This window comes from Wolffia australiana, chromosome 13, assembly GCF_029677425.1.
Source record: "Wolffia australiana isolate 7733 chromosome 13, ASM2967742v1".
NCBI lineage: Eukaryota > Viridiplantae > Streptophyta > Magnoliopsida > Alismatales > Araceae > Wolffia > Wolffia australiana.
In genome coordinates this window covers 3,071,025-3,094,917 of record NC_135847.1, presented here as the reverse complement: position 1 = coordinate 3,094,917, position 23,893 = coordinate 3,071,025, and the positions used below count along the sequence as shown (strand labels likewise).

The following is a 23,893-nucleotide window of genomic DNA, read 5'->3' as shown; positions in this document are numbered from 1 at the left end:
AATGGACTAACCTCCCAGCCAATGAAGCCTCATGGGAACAAGTCCAGCATTTTTGCAAAACATTTCCAGATTTCCAGCTTGAGGACAAGCTGAACCTTCAAGGAGAAGGTATTGATAGATTCTATTCAAGGAAATACAGAAGAAAGAATAAGCAGAGGGTGGGTCAACAGCCCGCTGACCGTATGTGTTGACCAAACAAGATGGGGAAAGCCAGAACCCTATAAATAAGTGAAGTGGAGATCGGGTAAGCCAGTCTTTTCTTTTTCTTGACCTCAAGGTTGACGGTTACACCCCCAAAGAGGCCAGAGCAGCAGGAACCAGCCTCCTGATCTGGAAGGAGGAGTTTCTTAGGGCAGAGGAGACATTCAAGATCGAAGGAAGGAGCTTTGCCAAGAGGAGTGGCGTCCAGATCTTCTATCTCCAAATCTTCTCACCTCAATCATTCTTGTTTTAATTCGGACCTGCATTGGGCGGTTGTATGGAATTTCTTAAAATTCTGTTAAAGTTATTTCATTGATACTACATTGGTGTATCAATTTGTCTCCCATAATTTGTGTCTTGATGCTTCACTGATTTTAGTTTTATGTTTTATGTGCTTCATGAATTTCACTCGGATGTAGCAGCTTATAAACTTTAAAAAATTTGAAAATAATAATTTCTTGTCATAGTCTTTGCAGTAAAAAACTAAACTTATCTCCCAACAGTGATATAACAGATCTGGATAGATATGTAACCGCAGATAGAGAGACAGAGAAATCATGAAGAATTATGACAAGGTTGATGAATTATCCATGCAAGTTTTGTACTTTAGTTACCGTTTCCTTATTTACAAAACTATACATTTCATATAGCACCAAAATAGAAAATGTTAAGAAATTGTTCAGAGAACAAAACTAATTATCAAATTTTTATTCCAAATACAAAGAGATGTCCCAACAGTGATACCACCGGTCTGGATAGATACATAACAAGATAGAGATCGAGAGAAACAGATAGATATGACTTGATAAAGGGACAAAGTTAGAGAGAAATGAAGAATAGGAAAGAAGTCATAAAGAATAAATTGTAGAGAGTTAAATGCTGAACCATGATTGCACGCTTGTATTTATTTCATATTACATAAGTTTCGCAGCATTGAGTACTTCATGAATGACATCTCACCTTTGCAGCTTGCAAAAGGAAAATAATTATTCAAGAAAAAACAATATTATTATCATAATATTCCCAGAGAAGACCTAACAGATAGTCCAAAAGCGACACAATAGATCTGGATAGATAGAAACAAGGATGAAGTGGTCATGATGAATATCTATTAGGACGGTAAACCAGGATCACACTTCTGCATTTAAATTATGCTTCATTTCATGAGTAAATATTTTTTTTCAGAATTACCAGTATTATTAACCTAATCTCCGTAGCAAAAATCAAATAGGTGTCCCAAAAGCTTTATCACCAATCTGGAGAAATATGTAATCAGATAAAGAGAGAAATTGAGAGATAGTGAGAAAAAGAGATAGAGATAGAGATAGAGATGAAGAACTCTTGCTACTTAAGAGGTGAACCTGGTCTGTGCCGGGAAACCATGGGACCAGCCATGAGAGCAATCCTGAGGGACTCAGAAGCAGAAAAACCCTGACTTTGCATAAACCCATGAACCCTCTTGGCATCTTCATGAAACCCACCTGCCACAAGCCCATCAATAACCCTCTCAAACTGTTCGCCCGTCAATTGCTCCCTCTTCTCCTCCACCACCTTCAACAACTCCAAAGCCTTCTCCTTCGTCCCCGCCCTTGCATACATACTGCACAAGCTCACGCTAACCTTAAACGGAACGTCTCCAAGCTCTGTGATCTTTTCCAAAATCTGCTCCACCTCTTCCACCAACAGCAGCCTCCCAAGCCAATCGACAAGTACGGCGTACGTTGCCATCCCAGGCTTAAACCCGTCCTTCTCCAAGCTCAGAATCAGGTCCAGGGCCTTGTCCAGAAGGTTCTTCTTCTGATATGCCGACATCATGCTACCCACGCACCGGTCGTCGGGCTTGTGGCCGGATTTCCGAAGGAAGTCGAAGCTGTGGCGAGCCTGGTCGGCGTCCCCGGCTTGTCCGTAGGCTTCTAGAAGCAGTGTACATGCTTCTAGATCAGGCTGGATGCCACTGAACTGCATGTTGTTGAACATTCTTTGTGCAGAGTCAACATGTCCTTTCTGGGCAAAGGCCTGGAGGAGGGTCCTGTACAATTCTAATGTGGGTTTTATGTCCCTGGCCTCCATTTCCCTGATTAGGCTTTCGGCCGCCTTCGGAAGGCCCGAGTTGACGTAGGCCATGATCATGGATCTGTACGTGTTGAGGTCTGGCTGGAAGCCCTGGTTCCTTAGCTTCTCGAATGCTTCTTTGGCACGGTCGAGGTTTACGGAATCGCAGTACATCTGGAGAAGAATGACCCAGACGCGGATGTCGGTTTCAACGCCTCTGTCAGTCATCCTCTCAAGAACCTGCTCTGCCTTTTTGACATTGTTGGCCTTTGCGTAGGCATCCATGAGCTTTGCATAGTCCCCAATTGATGCTTCAAATGACTTTTCATTCAATGCTAGTTCAGCCACCTGTAAAAAATAAACCAATTCATCTTAGAAGCAAAACTAGCTGGTAGAAAATAGAGAAGGAAAATAAGAAACCCATCAATAGCCCAAAAGCTCAAAAACACACAAAGAGGAACGAGCAGCGTTGTCGCACTGCTCTGCCAGAGAATTGGCGCCGCGTCGTTGGCCAGATCGACCCATTCCACTAAATGAACCGATCTGAAAATCAAACATCAACCTTGATTGGATCCAATCAATAGGCCAAATGTATTGCCACCCATCCTGGTCTATCGGATTGGATTGATCAGATCGATCAAAATTCTGGATCTGGAGGAATCCGATGTGATCTCATCCGATGACAGATCTGAGAATCACAGAACAAAATGTCCCTACATAGCTTCCAAGACCACCTGCGAGGGTTTATCAAGGGAAAGGAACAAATGTTAGTGAGACATGTCCTCTATGGGCTAATGGGCCCTGTTCTATAAGCCCATTAGCCCTATTCCCTATTCTCTATTCTATCTCTTAAGGGTATATATACCCCTCTTGTAACTCTCATTCATTATGTCATTACATTCTATTCTCCTTCAACCTCTCTTCTCCCCCAGACCCTCTAGGGTTTACATGGTATCAGAGCTCAAGCTCTTGATCCTAGTGGAGGACTTGACATCATCCTCCGGGTACACGACTCTAGTCGTGTTCGCCATCCAGCCTGTGTGCAGCCCTAGCCGCACGCAGACCGCCGCCCGCAGACAGCAGTCCGTGCGCCGCAGCTTCCGCGCGGCCGTCCGCCCGCAGACAGCAGTCCGCGCGCCGCAACTTCCGCGCAGCCGTCCGCCCGCAGGCAACAGTCCGCGCGGACGTCCGCCCACAGGCAGCCGTCCGCCCAGCCGTCCGCCCGCAGACAGCAGTTCGCGCGGCCAGCCATTCGCGACGCCGTCCGCCCGCAGGCAGCCGTCCGCGCAACCGTCCGCCCGCAGCCAGCAGTCCGCGCGGCCAGCCGTCCGACCTCTGCTGTGCACCCATCTGCTGTGCATTACGCCCGCAGGCCGCCGTTTGCCCAGCTAGCAGCCCGCCAGCCGCCGTCCGCGCCGCCCGCAGCGCACAGACTAACACTCTGCTTCTGCGATTTCGTCTAGATTTCGTGGCGCGGCTTCTCCGATTTCGTCTAGGTTTCGGGGCTCCGCGACATCCCGAGCATTGCACGGCTCTGCTGAAGATCTGGTGTCGTCGACTGCCCAGTGAGCCGTCTGCTGTGTGTCGAAGCCGTCTGTCCAAGCCATGGCTGATGACAAGTCTGCTGCCACCGTCACGGCCGACGAATTCTCTGACGCCGACTTCCTCGAAAAACCGCTTTCCCATAAAGTGGTTAATCCTCATCGCATCCACCCGACGGGGCGTCTTTCCGGGCCCAATGTTCTGAAATGGAGCCGCTTCGTCGAGTCTACGCTGAGAGCTCGACAACTCTTCAAGCATTGCACGGCTCCAGCTCTTTCGACCTCCCACCCTCACTATGCTGCCTGGGATGCGGAGGAGCACTTTATCTTAAATTGGCTTCGCCTTCACACCCTTACTCCGGAGTTTGCGGACACATTTCCTCACCAGGCCACGGTCAAGGGTTTTTGGGATCAAGCAAACCTCTTTTGCGGCAAAGATGGGGACAATTGGCGTCTCCTTGACTTAGTGGACCAGGCATATTCCCTCCGCCAGGGATCCATGTCCATTATGGAGTATGCCCTGGCCCACAAACGCATCTGGGATGAGGTTGATCACTACCTCCCTCCGGACACCTCCAGCCTAATGTATCAACATACGCTACGTCTTCGCTTGCTGGGCTTCATCAGGGGGCTGAATCGAGAATATGAGCACATCCGACGCGCTGCCATGTACCGCACGGAGGGTCTGCCCACCATTTCCGAGCTGGTGAAAGAGCTTCAAGAAGAGGAGAGTCATATCCTGAAGTTTGGCCGTCAAGCTTCCGAGGATCCACGGGACTCGACGGCCCTCCTCTCTCGGCCCTCCTCCATCCCTGCATCGACCCAGGAAGGCGCTGCCCCGGTCTGTTCCTACTGCAGCAAGATTGGTCATGTGGAATCCCGCTGTCGGAAGAAGTACTTCGCTGAACAGAAGAAGAAGAAGAAGAAAGAGTCGGCTTTGCTTGCTCAGTCTACTTCCGGCGCTTCTCAGCATGTTACGGCAGAACAGTTTGACCGTGTGCAGGCCGAGCTTGCTTGGCTCACGTCCCAGCTCTCTGCTCTTCAGACATCCACCTCGGTGCCCTCCTCGTCTTTCTTTGGTGCGTGCTCTACCCTACCCACTACGGAGTGGTACTGTGGTCATACCGCCTTTACGGCTCCCCTGGTTGCGGAGACGACTTGGGTAATTGACTCGGGGGCAACGGAACATATGACCCCCTTCAACCACCGGTTTGTCTCGTACGAGCGACATGGTGGGGGCCGCACTGTTCTTACTGCGGGTGGTGGACATCTTCCCGTGGCGGGTATTGGGGCAGTCTACATCGATGGTCTGGGAGTGGTTCAAAGGGTTCTGCATGTTCCGTTGCTGCGAGCCATTTTGATGTCCCCTCAGCGTCTTGTTGATTCTGTGTCTTGTTCTTTTCACCTGACACCTGACGGAATGTCTCTGTCTAACAAGGTGGGGAGAACTACACCGATTAGACGCGAGCACGGGTTGCTGCTGCTGGACGATGGGGACCTCGCAGTGCTTCCGGTGCAGCCCAGTCTTGCCGGCCGATGAGCAGCGGCGGGGTCGACTACATCTGACGCATCAGCGCCTCGGGCATCCGTCATTTGCTATTTTAAAGCGTTTGTTTCCGACTTTGTTTGTGGGTTTGGACCCGAAGACTATTGTGTGTGAGGCTTGTCAGTTGGCTAAACACCGCCGGCCATCTTTTCCCTCATCTCAGTCTCATACCTCGATGCCACTCCTCCGCATTCACAGCGATGTCTGGGGACCGGCCCCCAAACCGAGCCTGTAGGGTCTTCGGTACTTTCTGATTTTTGAAGACGAAGGTCCCTACGAAGGTCAAAATTCTGGATCTGGAGGAATCCGATGTGATCTCATCCGATGACAGATCTGAGAATCACAGAACAAAATGTCCCTACATAGCTTCCAAGACCACCTGCGAGGGTTTATCAAGGGAAAGGAACAAAGAACATTGACAATGCCAGATTTCCATCAAAATACTATCTATGATCTTATACCTTATCAATTAACCATACCATAATATTAAGATAGAACAAGAAAACAAACCTTGAAGTATACAGAGAGATTCTGCTGATGAAGCCGGGCAAGAAGAGCAAGCCAATCAGCTCTATTGGGGCGCAACAGCTCAACCCACTCTGATAAAATCATAAACGGGTCATCATCTTCCTTCAACCCAACAATTTCCTCAGTAATCAACCTGCATTTCCCCATAATTGGCTGAGCTTCCTCCGCCCCATTTCTCTTCTCAGCATCGTTGATCTTATCCGCCACCGCCGCCCAGCCCGGCGCCGACAGGTTAAGCCCACGAACGGCGTACTTCATCGCCCCTCGTCGCCGCAGAAGCGCCGCCAACGACGGCACCGCCGCCTCCGAATCGACCTCTCCAGACCGTTTATGGTGTTCTACCATGCGCTCCAAGTTCCTGTAGAAATCAAATTCCTCCAATTTCTCGTTTGCCCACTTGAAACGCAGCTCTCTGAGCATATCCCCTCGAATACCGACCTCTGAAGCGAAGCGGCACATCGTCTTGACGTCCTCGCAGTGCAGGAATCGCTTCATTTCTTCTCTCCGCCGAGTTCTTCTCGTCTCTTCAAAGGATTTCTTGCTGACTTCCCACACTTCGCTCCATAGATCTGGGCTGAGATTGAGAGAAGGGTCAGAAGAATCAGAAGAAACAGCAGAGGAGAGAACGCCCCCTCCTTTCTCCATCTCGGAGACGACTTTCTGGGCAATCAGAAGAAGCATTCCGTCGATGGTTTCCTTGCTGCTATCCGGAAACGCGTCGCAGAGCTTGTTCTTCATCCTTGCTGTGAAGCGAGATAAGAACTCGTTCATGGGTTCGTCTTCTTCTTCCGGGATCTCTTCGTTTCCTTGATGAACTGCTTCTTCCTCGACATTGACGGCAATGGCGAGGTCTTTGGGGAGATGGGTCTGGATTTCTTGCGAGGTATTGTAGGATCTTCGAAGGGTTTGAAGGAGAGAGGAAAGGGAGAAGAGGGTTTGATCGTGGGTGTGGGGAGCTGCCGAGGAGACGATGGTTGAGCTGTTCTTGGCGAAGTGGTACGAAGCTTGGAGAGTTCGCCTTGCGAAGACGTTTCTCATGGCTGATGGCTTGTGGGTTTCTCCTGGATCATCGACCAAGGAAACCCTAGAAGATTGGTTGTAGCTTGTGATCGAGTCAGTAGTCTGGGTTGGGTTTTCTGGGGGGTGTTTGGATGAAATTGAACCAATTGATCAAGCAAATGTGCACGGCTACTTAGATGGGTCACAGCTTACAAGACGACTTCAAACTATGGACGTGGATGGGATGATTTTTTCGGACCAGGATGAAACATTCCCGTATGTGAGATTGGACGAAAACCCGGACGGAAATTTATCCCGGGACTAACGGACTGGATGGTTTTTTTGTCTGAATTTTATATATGTCCCTCTGCTTTCTCTATCCCTCATATTTCCCTAAAACACTTAGAAAAGTATCTTAAAAATTTTAAACGTGATTTTTTTTCGTCCAGGACGAGGGACAGGACGGTTTTTCTCTGGACGGGACAAAACTGGCAAAGTCGGGATGCGGACTATTTTTTTCTTCAATGGACGATTCCCTAGACGGGACGGTTTGGACGAAGGTGAAATATCCGAACGTCAAACGGGACGATCTTCATCCCATCCCGTCCATCGTCCACATCCTGTCCATCATCCACGTCCCGGACAATCCGGAACTATATGGAAGGGCATGGTCCAGTCTTGGCCCGGTTTTAGCAAAAACTTAAACCTAGACGTTCTGTCCGCATCTGGGGGAGACCTCGGTCAGGTTCCTCAACGCGTCAAAATGACTATTCAATGTGAAAGTCAATGTCGATTTTAAAATATATATTATAGTGAACTTTTAAAGTGATTTAAGTCAAAATTGGAAAAATATGATGTTCTCATTTATAAGTATTCCACTCAAAGTGGTCTCCCTTTCTCCTACTTAGCTCGCCCTTGCTCCACGTGATCGTCTAACCATATCTGACTAGACTCCATCTGAATGTCAACTTGGGTGTCGAGTAGTGTTCGACAATGAGAGAGAGAAAGAGTGAGAGAGAGATAATGAGAGACTTAAAGATTAAGAGAATGAGAGAGGGAGAGAGAGTGAAAGAGTGGAATGTGAGAGTGAGAAAGTTAGAGGGGAAGACAATGAGAGTGAGAGAGGGAGATGGGGACAACTGGACAACAAGAGAGAGTGAGAGAGGTAGAGAATAAGATGGGAAGAGCGTGAAAATGAGAAAGGAGATAGTTAGAGAATGAAAAGGGGAGAGAGTGATAGAGTGAGAGAGAGTGCAAGAATGAAGAGAGGGAGAGATGAGAGGGTGAAAGTATGAGAATGAGAGAGAGAAAATGAGAGAGTGAAAGTGTGAGAATGAGAGAGGGAGAGAGTGAGACTAAGAGACTGAAATACGGAGAGAGGGAGAGAGGGAGAGAGAGATGGAGGGAGTGAGAGCAGGAGAGAGGGCAAGAAAGAGCGAGAGGGAGAGGCGAAGAATGTGAAAGGCAGGGACTGTGAGAAGAGAGGGAGAGTGTGAGAGATAGAGAGGAAGAGTGAGAGGATGAGGCAGAGAGTGCAAGATGGAGAGAGTACGAGAGTGAGAGAAAGAAAGAGTGAGAGGGGAAGAGAGGGAGAGTGAGAGGGTGAGGCATATATTGCAAGAGGGAGAGACAGAGAGAGTGAGAAGAGGAGAGAGGGTGAGTGAGATGTTGGGTTCTAGAGGCCTTGACATGGATGAACAAAACAAAACGAGACGCAATGGAAGACTTTTGTGAATCGAACGGCATCAACAAAAACCATTGAAACGAGTACCTTTCCACGGATCACATCTGTGATTCCTTGGATCCCGAAGTGAGACGAGTCGAGCTGCTCATGTGTGCAGCCTCTAGACGTATCCACGCAATCCTCGGCATGCCGGATCTCCTCCTTCTCGTTGACGAGCCCCGTTCTTTCTTCGTTGGCGTCATTACGTCATTTCGATCACATGGAGCATGGAGAGGGGTGTGGGGAGACTCGAGAATAAGGGGAAAGGCCCCTGAACAATTCTGGCCTGGGTGAATTTCGTTCAGGGCCTTCCCCTATTTATACTAAATGGGTATTTTTCATAAAAACCCCCAAAACTTAAGTATATCTTCCGACGTCCAAAAGACCATTTGCGTGTTACCCTCTAGGCCCATGTATCAGTCTAGTTAACGACTCCAGTGGCCCAATAACCTTTATTAGCCTTCCAAATTAATTAACTATATCATCATATGGATTAATTAATGTCGGATCGATTTAACCCAATCGATAGGTCGAGACTCCGACACGTGGGGTGCCAAGCTACACATCGTGTCCTAGAAGATACAAAGGAGTGTGTATCGACTCACTCATAGAACCTGTTCATCATTGGTTACCGTGTATGTATAATCCCTCATCCACTTGACGCTCCTTGGACGACTTAGGGTATGGTCAATTGTCAAACCCTAATCGGTCATCCGAGTTAGTACTAATGGATTTAGAAATCATCGGAGAACTCTTCACCGATATTTCATTGCCTTGGCCAAGGACTTCATCGCATCATCTTCCTTGAGTTGTCACCTCTTATACCAAGGGTGGAAGATCCCATCTTGGCCACTCAATCGTCTTCGTGAAGTTCTTGATGCACTCGAACTAAGATCGTTTAGAATCCCATGATTAGAGACTCGTTGACCATAGCCAAAGTGCAACCGTCCGTCCACAAAACGTCTTTGGTGTCTCAAGTCTAAGGACCACTTACACAACCGTGACATGAATCAACCTGATTGACAGTTCGGTATAATACCATTCAAGGATTTTTACGGATCAATTCAATGAACTCTTTCCACTAAAGAGCACCCACTATCTATCCTTAGTGTCTCCAGACGAATGGCTACGAGACCAACCATACTCATTATATGAGTGAGGCTAGATAATGCTATTCTATCTGGATGCTTCAATGTCCTTCTCGTGTATCCTTTGAATAGGAATGTTTAGAACATATGCTTAAAGACTAATGATCTCCATATTACGATCTCATCATAATTCACCAAGTCCAATCATGTATTCATGGACTTCATTATACGCATCACACGTGCACTATAATGAATATGTTCTATTAATGAATATGAAACGAGATGTGGAATGTGTGATTGGTTTGCCGGCCACATATATTTCCATCATGAGGGAGTGAGGCAAAGCGTACAAGAGGGTGAGTGAAAGGGTGAGAGACTAAAATGGAGGGAATGCAAGATGGAGAGAGGAACAAAGGGTGTAAGTGTGGTGTTTACTGAAGGTTGTTTGATACAGAGGTATAATAATTTATCTACCAAATATTTGGCACTCAAATTTTAAGCACTATAGTAATACAATGGTATTACTATAGTGCTTAAAATTGCCTAATGCGAGAATGGAATTAAGATAGAAAATTGGCACAATAATTTTTATTCTGGTTAAGGGCATTCCAAATTCAATCATAGGGAGAAGTCTCCCTTCTAGTAATTCTCATACGACTCATTCGAATAGTTTAAGTGATGGCAATTTCAAATCATAATACACTCTCACTCAATTGAGCAAGACAATGCCCTTGGTTAAACTCTCATCCCTCAGGAGAAGAGTGACCTCACCTACTGCAGAAAGAACACAATCAAGTTATAGGGCATAGGATAGATGATACTGTAATTAAAAGGTTTGCATAGCCCTTAAGATGAAATTAATTAAGGTCCTGATAGAAGCAGAGACCTCCAAATGAAAAGAGTGGTCTACACTATATGGCAAGATAAAGACAACAACTAAAGAGAAGATTTTGTCTCCAAACCTCCTTTTGCCACAAGTCGTTATGCCACACCAACACACTTTCTTTAGTAAATTTATCTAGTCCAAAACTTCAATAATATCTGGTGGGATCATCTTTGCACTGATTTGGCTGCCAATCAGCCTAAATAATCCAGCATAGTGCTGATGCCTGATATTTATGTAAGATAGTGGGGACATGCCTTATTTCAGAAAATATTTTAATATACTATAATAAATATCAGATATGGATGTTGAAAACGCATACTGTTTGTTTCTTACAAAATAGGTCCATATTAAACAAATATTTTGAAATGATAAATAATGGTGCCCTTTTTATAAAGACAATAAAATGGCCATCGATTCCCTTTCATAGTGCCTAATTCCCTTATATTTTCCTGGTAAAATACAAAGTATTTAACCGGCAACCTTATAATCAAAGGAGAATTTCCATCATGAACACGAATATAGTTTGTAATTGTTCTAGTTCATTTCATATTACATTTCATTTTCATCATGCAATGTCAACAAATTTCCAGGTCATGATCCTTTGTTTGGTTTTGAATTAATCATATTTATATGATGTTGAATTTGGGCTTATAAAATCATTTTAAGATGTTTAAATTTTGAAGACCGATCAAAAAAAATATATAGGAATTTGAAAGAAATTCATTGACATTCAATTTTCATAATTGTGATCATCTTAAATTATTTTTTACAAAAGTTTTCATCTAGATTTATAAATTGATGTCTATCATTTTATTTATTTATTTTTTATCAGTTTGATCTACAGGAGAATGGAGAGCATGATATTTATGTTGGGCTATCAAGCGGCTCATTACAATCATATCAAAAATAAAATTACTAATGAAAAATATGCAAAATCACTATAGTGCCCGCCATTTTTCTGATTTATCGTTTTCCAAGGTCCAAAAAACCATGATAAAATCTAAGGAGAAAATTGAATTAGTACTGTTGATAGTCCTCACGTAATGGCTTGATTGAACTGATTTATTATGGAAAATTGTATTCATCATGATTGATAACGTCAAATTAGATCAGTAAAATTATGCTTTTATACTTAATTTTTACCAAATATTTTTAGATTTTCCCTAGCATTCTTCATCATTTAAGGGTAAAATGATAGATTTATGATTTATTTTCCTAAGTTTTATTTTCATATATTTTATTGACTTTTTAGACTAACCCCACTTAACTCTTTAGAGTCAGGTGGATTTGTCACATATTCTTGGAGTTTTATTTGATAAACAGGGCTTAGGTAAATATAATGGTGAATTTGAGATACAAATGGGAGGAAATTAGAAATCAAATGGATAATGAGAGGAGGCTCAATACACAAGAAACCCATTCTAGAAGTCCATTCAAACCTCCTTAAAGATTGGGTCAACTAAAGGCAAGAATTGTGGAACTAACCCACAATTTGAATTTGAATGATCTGTTTTGAAATCTTAGAAGGAGGGCACGGGGGTCCAGGCTGGAAATCAAGATATCCTAGCCCTCCATTCCCATGGAATTATATCCAATGGTTGGAAGAGTTAGGCCACTTCTATTTATTTTCTTCTCCTCTCTTTGTATCTTATCTTGGATTTCTGCTCCTAACTTGTTGTTGGAGGCCTAGTGCATCAGATTTGTTTGATCCGTCTTGTTCTAGAAGAGTGTGGGAGAGATAGTTCAAGGGAGATCAAGATTCTTGGAGAAAGAACACCACTTGTCCCTTGGGGAACGTGACAACAAGGTTAGTTTGATATCCTGAAGGTTTGATTTGAATTTTCTCAACATTTTTTCTAGATATTCCAAAGGATAGCCTAGACTTCATTCCAATGCATCAAACGACACTCAAAAATTCCTCCTCCACCAAACGTTACAGCAATTTTCATCAACTACTCATTTATGCTGCAATTTCTGAAATGCGGCATAAGGTTCTATTTATCTTTAATGTTTTTCTTGCCCTACAAAAAATCGTAAAAATTATAATAAATTATTGGAAGTTATAATAAATAACATAAATATTTATTTTATTTATTTAAAATATTTTTTACTAGTTTTCTATCATTTAGTTGATTTCCTCTTTACAAAATAGTTAAAAATCCAAAAACATATAAAATCACCAAAGAAAATTATTTCAAAATATATTTGAATTACACTTTACTCTCTCATTACCCGCTCCTTGAGGATTTGACCCTTACTTAACCTATTATAAGGAACATTTTATAAATATTGTTGCATAAATCAGAGCCTTAAAAAACGTATTTAACCAAATTCTTGTGTATCAATGATATCTCAAAATTTCTCTCTCTTTATAGGATTATGCACATATTACTATGTCTTTTATTTTAAAAAAACAACTATTTTGGGGTTTTTTATGGATAAAGTGGAGTGTATTTTCCAAAAAAATTTCCATTGGATATTATGCACGGATTTGGAAAAATCCAAAATTATCTCAAGGACACTACCATTTTATCCTTGGGTCTAAATAATGCAATGAATTTATTTTGATCTTATATACTTATGGCTATGGAATAGTACAGTTAATATCACATCATTAGGGATTTCATTTCTATTGATATGTTAAATAAATGCTAATATTCCCAAAGTGATCATGCATAAAATCCACTCTAGTTCCTTTGATCTTAGCTATATTATTGGGTTTACCAATACATCAAGGACGTAAGACAATCAAGCACCACAACTTTAGGAGTAAATGACTCGAGGTATAAATTTCATAGAATTAATGACATGCACATTTAAAATCATATTATTACATTCTATTAAGAACTTGTCTTGAATTGAATGCACTTTGATACCAAATGGCATAAAAAGGAAAATAATACATAAACTATTTGATAATGCACCCTAACATGACAGATGATGACACCATCTCAATGACATGATAATGATTGGGCATGTGACGTGAGGCGATGCATGACAAGATGTAATTAAATTTTCTCGAAGTAACGGGACATGTGACAGGATAGGAGATGTGATGAGCTACCCATCAAAACTAATCCCCTTGCCAATCATCATATGACCCATCACATCCCGTTTGTCTAGTTTGAGATGCTTTCTAACCTTAATTTTGGGATGATAAGCAGCGGCCCGACTTGGACAACAAATAAAAATTGTAGCTCACAAATTAGATCAAGTTTCTTGTGGTTACTGATGATCAAGAGATTAAGGATTAGAAATATCTTCTAAGGCTTCTGGTCAATGTTACAATATCATCGCTTTTGTTATGAGTAGGGCAAGGGCCGAATCCTATGGGAGTAAGTACTCGATAAGTAAAATTTAGCTTAACTTATTATGATTCGTTCATTTTGGGAATAAAATCTAATTTATTAAAGTTAATATTGTGAAAAATAATTCAAAATAATAATAGGTCAAAAGTAGTAATCTTATTCAATTTTTATAATCTAACTCTGGGATTCTATTGGAATTTCATAATTATAAATAATAATTAATTATAATTTAAATACCTTATCCGAAACTGGCAAAGTCAGGTGGCCTGTAATAGTGGCCACGTTAGTGGACGGGACTAGATGAATGAAATCTCGATGTTGATTACAACAAAGATGGTCATGCATACCCGCTGATGAGCAATGGAGCAGGGACAAGTGATGCGGATATGATGTCAGTGGTAGTGAGGGAGATTGTGCAAATGCATCGACAAGCGGTACAGTTATATAAACCTGTACGGGATGAAGGCCGAGGGAAAATGAGAAATGTGGGAGTTAGAAAAGATGAGTACCACTTGATAATCTAAAATGGTTTTGGAATGAGTGAATCACTAAACTAATCGCAATTAGAAACAAAATCCACGTGGGCCTTTCTGTAAGGATGGGCCTCTATTTATACATCCAGAAGGTAGATGGACAAAGTAGGTAAATACGAAACTATGATCCAAATTTCAGCTTAAATATCCCCAATCTTTGGCTGTCATCTTTGGATTTGGAGCAATCAGCCATCTGTTTTTCTCTTTACTCTAGTTTTCTCTCTTTCCTCCTATTTGTGTGGTAGATTGACTGCTTGGCTGACAACTCTAGGAGTAGAAAAGAAGAAAAAGTCATTAAACTACTTTAAAATTTCATAATTATTTTATTGACTTATAAAATTAGTTTCTGTATGAATTTAATATCATAAAATCCCAAAAATTTTGAAAAAACCCAGAGTATCCTTTCAAAATACAATATACACATACTGTCTGTTTAAATAAATCTAATTATACATTTTTTGAATTTTATAATAATTTTATTCATGATTTTGATGTTATAAAATATGTTAAAGTGGTCACATCTAAAGATTTCATTTTAAGAGTGCAATAAACCATTTTAAGATTTAGTAACGTGCATTTATGATCAGTTCAATGAAACTCAACATCTAAAGTGCATGGAATAATTACTAAAAATAGCATTTTATTTATGATTACACAAAATAACTCAGTTTGATAGGCTTCAATGATAAGTGAAAACCCCAAACTATATTATTGCACTGTTTTTAATGATGCAAAAATAGTCAACAAAAATTTAATCTATTTAACAATTAATAAATGTGACTATATGTGAAAGATTTTTGGATTATAAAATATTGATATTTGCAATATTTTGGGATTAGAAACATTCCAACCATTTTATAAGTTTTGGGAGTCATGATTAACAATGTAGTTATGCCCTTAAGCAATAAATATTACACCAGTATATTTAAGTGATAATTTTTCTGAGTGTCCAAAATGTGGAAGCATCCAATTAAAACACACAACTAGACGGCGCTGAAAATTGCATTTTGCCTGACATCCCCTCCCTACGACACGAATCGAATGGTCTGATAAGGGACAACATTTTTTATCACCAGCTTTCTGAGCACTCAACGTGTTAGCATCTTATTGGCCCAGCTTTTTATAATCCATGAACTACCTTATCATAATAAATCATTGCTTGATATTACCTTATCAGACCATTCATGAATTGGCCACTCATGAATTGCCACAGGCCAACCATGCTCATGGAGCATGATGACATCATTTGATGGGTTCCACCTTCAATATATAATTTCTAACAATAAATGAATAGAATTTAAATATATTCCTAAATTTCAATTTTTTACTGACAGAATTTTTGATAAAATAGTATTTTTTATCACAAAACATTATGCTTAAATCAAAATTTGCAATGTCATAGAGTTTATCTGACCTTAATGGCATCAAATTTTTTGATGCTTGCTTGGGTAGTTATGAAAAGGAAGATTTGATGGAATTATATGTAATTAGAAAACCAATTACACATTCCATATGTCGTAAAGCATTTTCACAATAATATAATTCATTATAACACACATATGACATTACGATGATATCCACATATGCAAAATCCGAGTCAGGGAATTATCACTAAATCACAATACAGAAGTCGCTGGTCTATATGTATATGTTCTAAATGTTCATTTCAAAAATTAAGATGTGATAAAATTATACAGTCCCACTAGTATAATGAATGTGGCGGATCCTATGATCATTAGTGCCAAGACGGCGAAGACAAATTGAGGGTCTGTGGCAAAAAATAGTTCACCAAGATTCCAGCAATATTCATTCAAACCTTCAGCTCGATGTGGCCATCGGTGCCTTCTAATCATGCCATCTGAATCTTTCGCTTTCCCTCTCCCAACTGCGAAAGTTGTATAATGGCCTTTCACATTCTAGAACAAAGAGTGTGTGAACTGGGTTGTAATTGTATAACTATTACTTTCATCAATTTCAAATAGTTCCAGATACCACAGTAGTCCATCTAATCATTAGCACATTTGTGAGGGGGTAAGTGATGTGTTGCCTAGGGTACTGTTCCGGATCAGCCGGTATGTGGACGATTGACAGGACAGGATGAAGATCGTCCTGTCCGACATCTGGAATGTGAAAGGCCACATCCCGACTTGGCCAGTTTCGTCCCCTTCAGAGAAAAACCGTTCGTCCCTCATCCTGGATGAAATATCCAATAAAAAATATTCCAAGGTTTGATTGAGTTAATATGGATTTTTCTAAGTTTTCTCAGGGAAATATGTAGGAGAGAGAAAGAGGAGGGACATATGTACAATTAGGCTTTGACATATTGGACCGAGGACCGGTCGGACTGGACCGAACCGGGATCGCCGGCCCACCATTTTAGGGTGGACAGGCTGGTCTGGCATCCAGTCCGATGGTCAAACCGGACCGGGACCGGATTATAAAAAAAAAGAAAAAAAATATCGTGTTCCCCTCTCCCCCACCCCTGCCTGGTCTCGTTCCCCTACCCCCTCTCCCTCTGGCTCGCTCACTTTCTCTCTCCTTGCATCTCTTGCTTTCTCTCTCGTGCTCTTTCTCGTACGCTCTCTCTCCTGTTCTCTCTCTCTCTTTTGCAAGCTCTCTCTCCCGTTCTCTCTCACTCACTCTCTCCCATTCTCTCTGTCTTTCGCACGCTCTCTCTCTCTCTCTCTCTCTCTCTCTCTCTCTCTCTCTCTTGTGCACGCTCTCTCTCTCTCTCCCATTCTCTGTCTTTCACATGCTCTCTCTCTCGCGCCCATTCTCTCTCTCTCTCTCTCTCTCACTCTCTCTCTCCTGTTCTCTCTCGCTCTCCCTCTCCCATTCTCTCCCGTTCTCTCTCGCTCTCCCTCTCCCATTCTCTCTCTCTCACACGCTCTCTCTCTCCTGTTCTCTCTCCCATTCTCTCTCCTGCGCACGCCCGCTCGCTCTCCCTCTCACATTCTCTTTCTCTCCCACTATCTGAGTCCCTCTTTCTTGCTCTCATTTTTGAGAATGTTTAGTTTATCCTTGTTTCTTTCTCTCATCAAACCATGTTAAGTTTGTTTCATTGTATTTCAAGATATATTAGGTTTCTCCACTCTACACTCTACTCTGTCAAGTTTCTCCATTCCTTTTAGTCTTCGTCTCTTTTTGTTTTATTATTCTTTTCATCGTCCATTCATCTTTTTTCGCCCTTTTTCTACTCTTTTTTATTATTCTTTTCTTCTCATTTTATTCTTGTTTCTTCTTCTTTCCATCCCATTTTCTTCATATTTCATTCTTCTTCTTCTCCTTTTCTAGTATTCTTTTACTTTTTCTTCTTCATTACCATTTTCCAACTATTATCTTTGTTCCTCTTTCTCCTGATTTTCTTATTTCTCATTATGTTACTTTACCTTTTTCCTTTTCATCTTCCTTTCTTCTTCTTTAATTCTTCTTTAATTCTTCTTTTATTGTTCAATTAGTCTTCTTTCAATCTTCTTTTCTTTTTCTCTTTTTATTTTATTATTCTTTTGATTTTTCAGGATGGGCTTTATATGTGACTTTGCAATAAATTATCCCTTTAATGAGAAGTCTAGACCGTTTTTTTATCTTGATTTGTTGTTCTTCAACTATGACAAGTCAACATGAGTGGGCCAGGACTGAACCGTTTCCGGTTTTGACCGGACCGGAACCGGACCGATCCTTAGGTAAGGTTTAGGTCCTTGCTAACAGTACGGGCCGGACCAGGACTGCCACACCCTGTGTACAATTACTTGTGGGCGGAAAAAAAGCAGGGACTTTGATGAGAATGTCAAGGAATTGATATAGCGATGCCATGTGGCAAGATCTCAGCTGTCGGAAGCAAATACAACGGATTTTTGTCCATCTCTTACCGTCCATAATCTGAGATCTCCGAATGGGACGGTTTTTTCGTTTTACTGGATGAAAACCGTCCTGTCCCGGTTTGACTGGATTAATCCTGGAACAAATTTCCATCCCGGTTTTCGGACAACCTTGCGGATGAGACAATTTTTTTGTCCTGGACGAAAAAAAAGTCCTGTCCGGAGGTCTCAAATGATGGACGATTATTAGTTGCATCAATATCTTTCACTTCTCAAGCCCTGCCCCTGTAACAAAATATATTAGATACATATACACGGCCTATAACTCATTTGCCTAAAACATAATTTCCAGGGGGCAAAACACCAAACCTCTTACTCTCTTCTACCAAGAATCTTCAGATGGAGATTCTTGGAGTACAGGTATTAGATATACAGATCTATGTATATGTATCTCACTACTCAAAATAAGGCCAAGAACTCACTTCTAAAGCCTAGAAGTCACTTATTTTTTAAATAATTTCCATAGGGCAAAAAACAATACCTCTTATTCTCTTCCTCCAAATAGGAGGAGGCCGGGGGGGTTCCCCACTCGGGGGAACCCCATTGAATGCGTAAAGACAACCTCGATTGCCTTTTCTTCAAGGCTAAAAAAAAACAGAAAAAATACTGCAGAAAAGAAAAAAAAAAAAAACGAAAACCGGACCCAACAACTTACAGCGCGTTCGTCATCGCCACCGTCCGTTGACGCAGAACCGTCGTCCCGCAGGCCCAGCAGAGGAACAGCGAGGGAACCTCGGCGCCGTCGGCTATGCCGGCGCACCTCGTGTGCTGCCACACCTCGCAGATATCGCAAGCCACCATCCTCTCCCCGTCGTCGTCCCTCGCCCCGCACGCGCACCGCACCTTCCAAATCTCCTCCCCTCCTTCACAGACCACCCCTTCTCCCAAGCAAACCCCCTCGCCCCGCACCCACACCGACCCCCCCGACTCCGCCCCGCACCCGAACAGCGGGTCTCCGTCCTCCCCCGCGACCCCCTCCATCGCCATAGCTCGGAAGCTCCTCATCGCGCAGTACGTGTCCCGCATCGCCCTCTCCGCCTCCTTCCTCAGATCCCCCACCGTGGCGTGCGGCGGCATCACCAGCACCTCCGCGGGCGGCAGCGGCCTCCTCAGCAGCCCCCTCTCCTCCGCCTCCGGCTTCCACCCGCAGAGAAACCTCAGCCGGTCATCCTCCTCGTCCCGCAGCCCCCAGACCTTCCCCCAGCGCTTACAGTTCAGCGCCGCCTCCGCCGCCTCCTTCTCCAGCGCCACAAGGATATGGCGGTACACCCAGGCGATGTCCCTCTCCACCACCTGCCTCGACAGCGAGTTCTCCCCCCGATCGTCGCCTTCCTCGCCGAGATTGCTCTCCAGAGAAAACTCAAGGACTCTGGTCACCGGATTGTGGCTCCGGCGCACGATTCTCGCGCCGACGGCGCAATCGCCGATGGATTTGAGGACGAAATCGAGGAGTCCGGTGTCGCCGATGGTGATTCTAGCGGCGTCGCGCACCTCCTGGCGAGTCATCCCCGTCGGCCGCTGCGCCAGAGCTTCGACGATAACCTGCGCGGCGACCTTCAATCGCCTGGCCGGCCATCTGCTGTCGAGCTCTTCTGCGACCGCGTCGAAGTCGCGGCTCCGCCTCCGCTTCTTCGGCGAGCTCGAAACCGGTTTGGCAATGACGGGGAAGGGGGTTTTATAGGGGGCGGTCCGGCGGGCGCGGAAGTCGAGGAGGAAGCGGAGCAGGTCGCTGAGGGAGGTGAGCAGGACCGGCCCGAACGGGCTGGCCCGGGCAAGCCGCCGGTACCCCGCGATGATCCGCTGGAGCCGCTCTCCCTCCCGTCCGATCTTCCCCTGGTCCTGCATCAGACGGTCCAGATTGGTGGACCCCAGGTGGTCCACCGAGCTCTGGTACGTCTCCGGTCCCGTCCCGTAGCTCCCGGCTCGGAACTCGTAGCCCCACCGACCGAACCAGCTCGTCCCGTGGGCGGCGCCCAGCAGCAGCCGTAGGTCCATCGATCCCCACCGCGACGAATCCTCCACCGTTACTTCCCTGCACTTCCCGCCAGATTTTGAAATTTGAAATTTGAATTTTTCCCGCCAAACCTACCTGGAAATGACCGATTTGCCCCTCGGGGTTTGTTATTACCTGACGCGGAGCGCGGTGCAGAGGCGGTCCCAGAGATCCATGACGTCGCGGCCGGGGAGGAAGTGGGAGCCGCCGTCGCGGCCGTTGAGGCGGAGGAGATGGCCGTAGCCGTTGCAGTGGATGAGACCGTGGAGGATGTTCGTCTGCTGGTGGAGGGCGTCCGGTCGTAGCGTCGTCCGATCCCAATCGTCGTCCGCGGGGATGATCAGATGGTAGCGCCGCCTGGCCACGAAGTGATGGCTCCATCCTGCCGCCATCGGTCAGATTTTGATCTCAGCGACGGTTTAAGGTTTGATGACGGAAGTTGGGGAAATTCAGTGGATTTTGAGCCTCAGACCGATCGGTATTTGATCCGCCAATGGAGTCTAATTGCATCAGATTTTGATTCTTATTATAATTCACAGAACGACCGAAACTTGAGAAAGTGTAGGAATCTAGCCGAATAGGATTTTGACTGCAGGACGATTGGAATTTCGATATCGAAAGGAATCGACATGCGCCGGACTTTGACTTCTACAGTAATCGAACAGCATCGGATTTAGATTCTCAGGACGATTGGATATTTATTTCGAAAGCGTGAATTTCGTGTCTCAGGACGATTGGATCACAATCTCGAATAGAATCGAGATGAATCAGAATTTGATTCTCGGAACGATCCGCGGAATATTAATTGAATGAAACGGATATGAGCTGTAGAAGAAGCAAATCCACGACGGAGGACAACTTTCTAGGCGACGATCAAGGAGAGAATTCCGCTCACCGGCGCAGCGGCAGTGATCGCAGAGTGGATTTTTGGACAGAGAGATTTGCTCCTCAACCGTGTAGAGCGGGACGACGGCGCCAGACTTCTCGTCAACCAGCAGCGTGCACCACGCCGTGACCCCAGCGAATCCTCGATCTTCAAATTCTGCGCATTCTCTGACGAACTCGCGGATGTTGTTCCGGAAAGCATCGAAGAAATCCATCGGACATCCAGGATCGGCGAAGGTGCGAAAACCGTAAATTCTCGGCCTCCGCCTTCCTGATTTGGGAAGATCAACAACGGCAGACACCGTCTCCTTCGGCCGCGCATCGCAGATCTCCCACAACTGTTGCATCGGGGAAGAGATGAAGCTCGAGATGCTTGCAGCTCGGATGAATCTGCCGTGGAGATATAGAATTTCATAGGTCTGCGGCGAGGGTTCAGAGATGAACAACTTCTTCTTGTTCTTCTAAGCGGGAGAGTGGAGGAGCTAACGGCCTCGGAAGTCTGTTTCAGTTGGTTCGACAGTTTGAACCAGGTGCCCTGCCGAAGCTACGAAGCTCCCCAATCTCGAAACTGGTTTGTTTCTTTCTCTTAAATACTAACTGGTAAGAGTAATTCGGCTAATTCATCGCTGTTTACTACTTGCTCTGGTTCATTTGTTCTTAATTCTCGTCATTAATCGTTAGGATCGGATTTTTCTGATTTATTATGCACGTCGGTAGCAGTAGGTCTTAAGATTGCGAAGTTCAATTTCTCTGAATTCTGGTAGTTTTCTTTGGAAAATAATCGTATCGGTAATTCATCTCCTTGTTTCTCTTTTACTTGTCTGATAAGACTAATTCTGCTCGTTCATCGCAGGCTCAATTTTAATAAATTTCATTGAAAATAAATCTCTGGGAGGATGGGCATCGGGGAAGTGGCTTCCATCTCGGTGAGCTGGATTTAATTATTTTTATTTTACTCGTCGGTAACTCATCTCGTTAATTCTCGATTAGTTAATCTTTGATTCATTTAGTGAATCAAAGATGTAAAAGCTCTATTGATCAGGCGAGTAGACGATTAATGGACTGAGTCGATTGATCAAGATTGGATTGATTCTTGATCGAAGATAATACGGACCATGCTGTCCGTCGATCCAATTTTGGTCATCACGATTGACGGTCTGATCTTGATCTATATCACGCTCAACCGTACACTGTGGATTGTAGAGAGAGAAGACAATGGTTTCCTATAGGAAGGTAGAACTATAGGCACAAGGAGAGATACCAACATCAGTGGGCAGAGAGAGGAGAGAGATAGATAAATAAATAAAGAAAGAGACAACAGCGACTTCAACACTTTCTTATCAATCGCACAACCTGAATCTCATTATTATATTATTAAGATATTTCGTCTATATTGTCAAATTACAACACGTTTAAATTTCTAAACCTTGGTATTTATCAATTTTGACCTATGGTTGTATAACATTTAAACCTATAAATATTGACATGCGTTCTGTGAAACTTGAACTGACATGAAAGCTTAACAAAACGTGTGTGAAAAGTGAATCAACTAATTATTTAAATTTTAATTTTCTACGTACATTCAATTAATTTAATACTAAAAACGTTCGGCGTTCAGTATGATGCTTGATAACTTCAAATCTCTGTTGTATCTTTTATGCATACCTGAAAGACCATTAGAGAAAGCCCTTCATTTTAGGTTGATTTATAAACTTTTATAAATCTTTTGTTGCTAAAGACAAGAGCGCATCTATTGTTTTATTGATAACAATGAAATAAAAAAGTTCAGGAAACATTTCTGCAGTCAGATACCGATTGTATTTTAGAGGAGAAAAAAGTCAACAGCGGAGAAAAAAAATACATAGCAGATTTGGTTGCAGAGGAATTTCAAAAGTGGAAAGAAGCATATAACAATGAAAAAGAAAGAACACACGAAATGATAATGGAATTCTACTATAAAAGAAAAAATTATGAATCATAGATACATAAAGAATAATGGAAACAAGCAAAAAAATAAATGCACAACAAAATATCTGACAAATTGACAGGAAAAGAAAAAGGAAATATGTACATTGAAAGAGAGAATAATAGAAGAGAACGATACTAATTAAAAGAGTTGTCATTTATTTACAAAATCTCAAACTGCAAAGAGCAAGGTAAATCATTCAATTCCAAATTGTTCATTCACCAATGACAAAAATGAGTAGAAATGTTTCAAATATTTCTACAAATGAGTACCAATTAATTTAAAATTTGATTAAGTGCATTAAAATTTACATATTAATTTAGATTATGATTAACTATATGAGTAAGAGAAATATTACTGATGATTATTGATCTTCTTCTGCATCTTGTGGTTCTTTCTCATTCTCTCTCTTTGTCTTAATCAATACAAAAAAGTGAAATCATGTCACAGATTTATTTATCAACTTTTTCCTCATCTGATTCTTATTCTGCTCCTTTTAAAATTTTATAACAATTGTAAAATTCATATTCTCAGTTTTCTTTAAAACTGATAAACAATTGTAATGTGACTACTTCATAGCTAAATCCACATTTATTTCTCATGTATATAGAAAGTATTCAATCAGAAGTCAAGGGTTCATGGTCATGCATAAAAACAGTACCTTTAAAGTGACAACTTCAAAAATTGTTAAAGACGAAAGTAACAATATAAAATGGAAGATTAGATGCTGGACAGGCCTGAGTAGAAATATTATACTTATGGTTGG

General features: G+C 43.0%; 2 protein-coding genes across 2 annotated transcripts; both read right to left on the bottom strand.

Moving 5' to 3' along the window:
* Positions 1-1,431: 1,431 nt before the first annotated feature.
* Positions 1,432-7,056, bottom strand: NFD5 (pentatricopeptide (PPR) repeat-containing protein). Its single transcript, XM_078584928.1, has 2 exons — positions 5,851-7,056; positions 1,432-2,601 (listed from the first exon to the last, which is right to left on the bottom strand). Exons 1-2 carry the CDS (start codon positions 6,904-6,906, stop codon positions 1,546-1,548), a joined length of 2,112 nt encoding a protein of 703 aa, XP_078441054.1. The 5' UTR covers positions 6,907-7,056; the 3' UTR covers positions 1,432-1,545.
* Positions 7,057-17,089: 10,033 nt separating this feature from the next.
* Positions 17,090-20,569, bottom strand: LOC144711344 (PHD finger protein MALE MEIOCYTE DEATH 1-like). Its single transcript, XM_078585319.1, has 4 exons — positions 20,412-20,569; positions 18,939-20,315; positions 18,765-18,867; positions 17,090-18,508 (listed from the first exon to the last, which is right to left on the bottom strand). Exons 1-3 carry the CDS (start codon positions 20,450-20,452, stop codon positions 18,768-18,770), a joined length of 1,518 nt encoding a protein of 505 aa, XP_078441445.1. The 5' UTR covers positions 20,453-20,569; the 3' UTR covers positions 17,090-18,508; positions 18,765-18,767.
* Between the last annotated feature and the right edge of the window lie 3,324 nt (positions 20,570-23,893).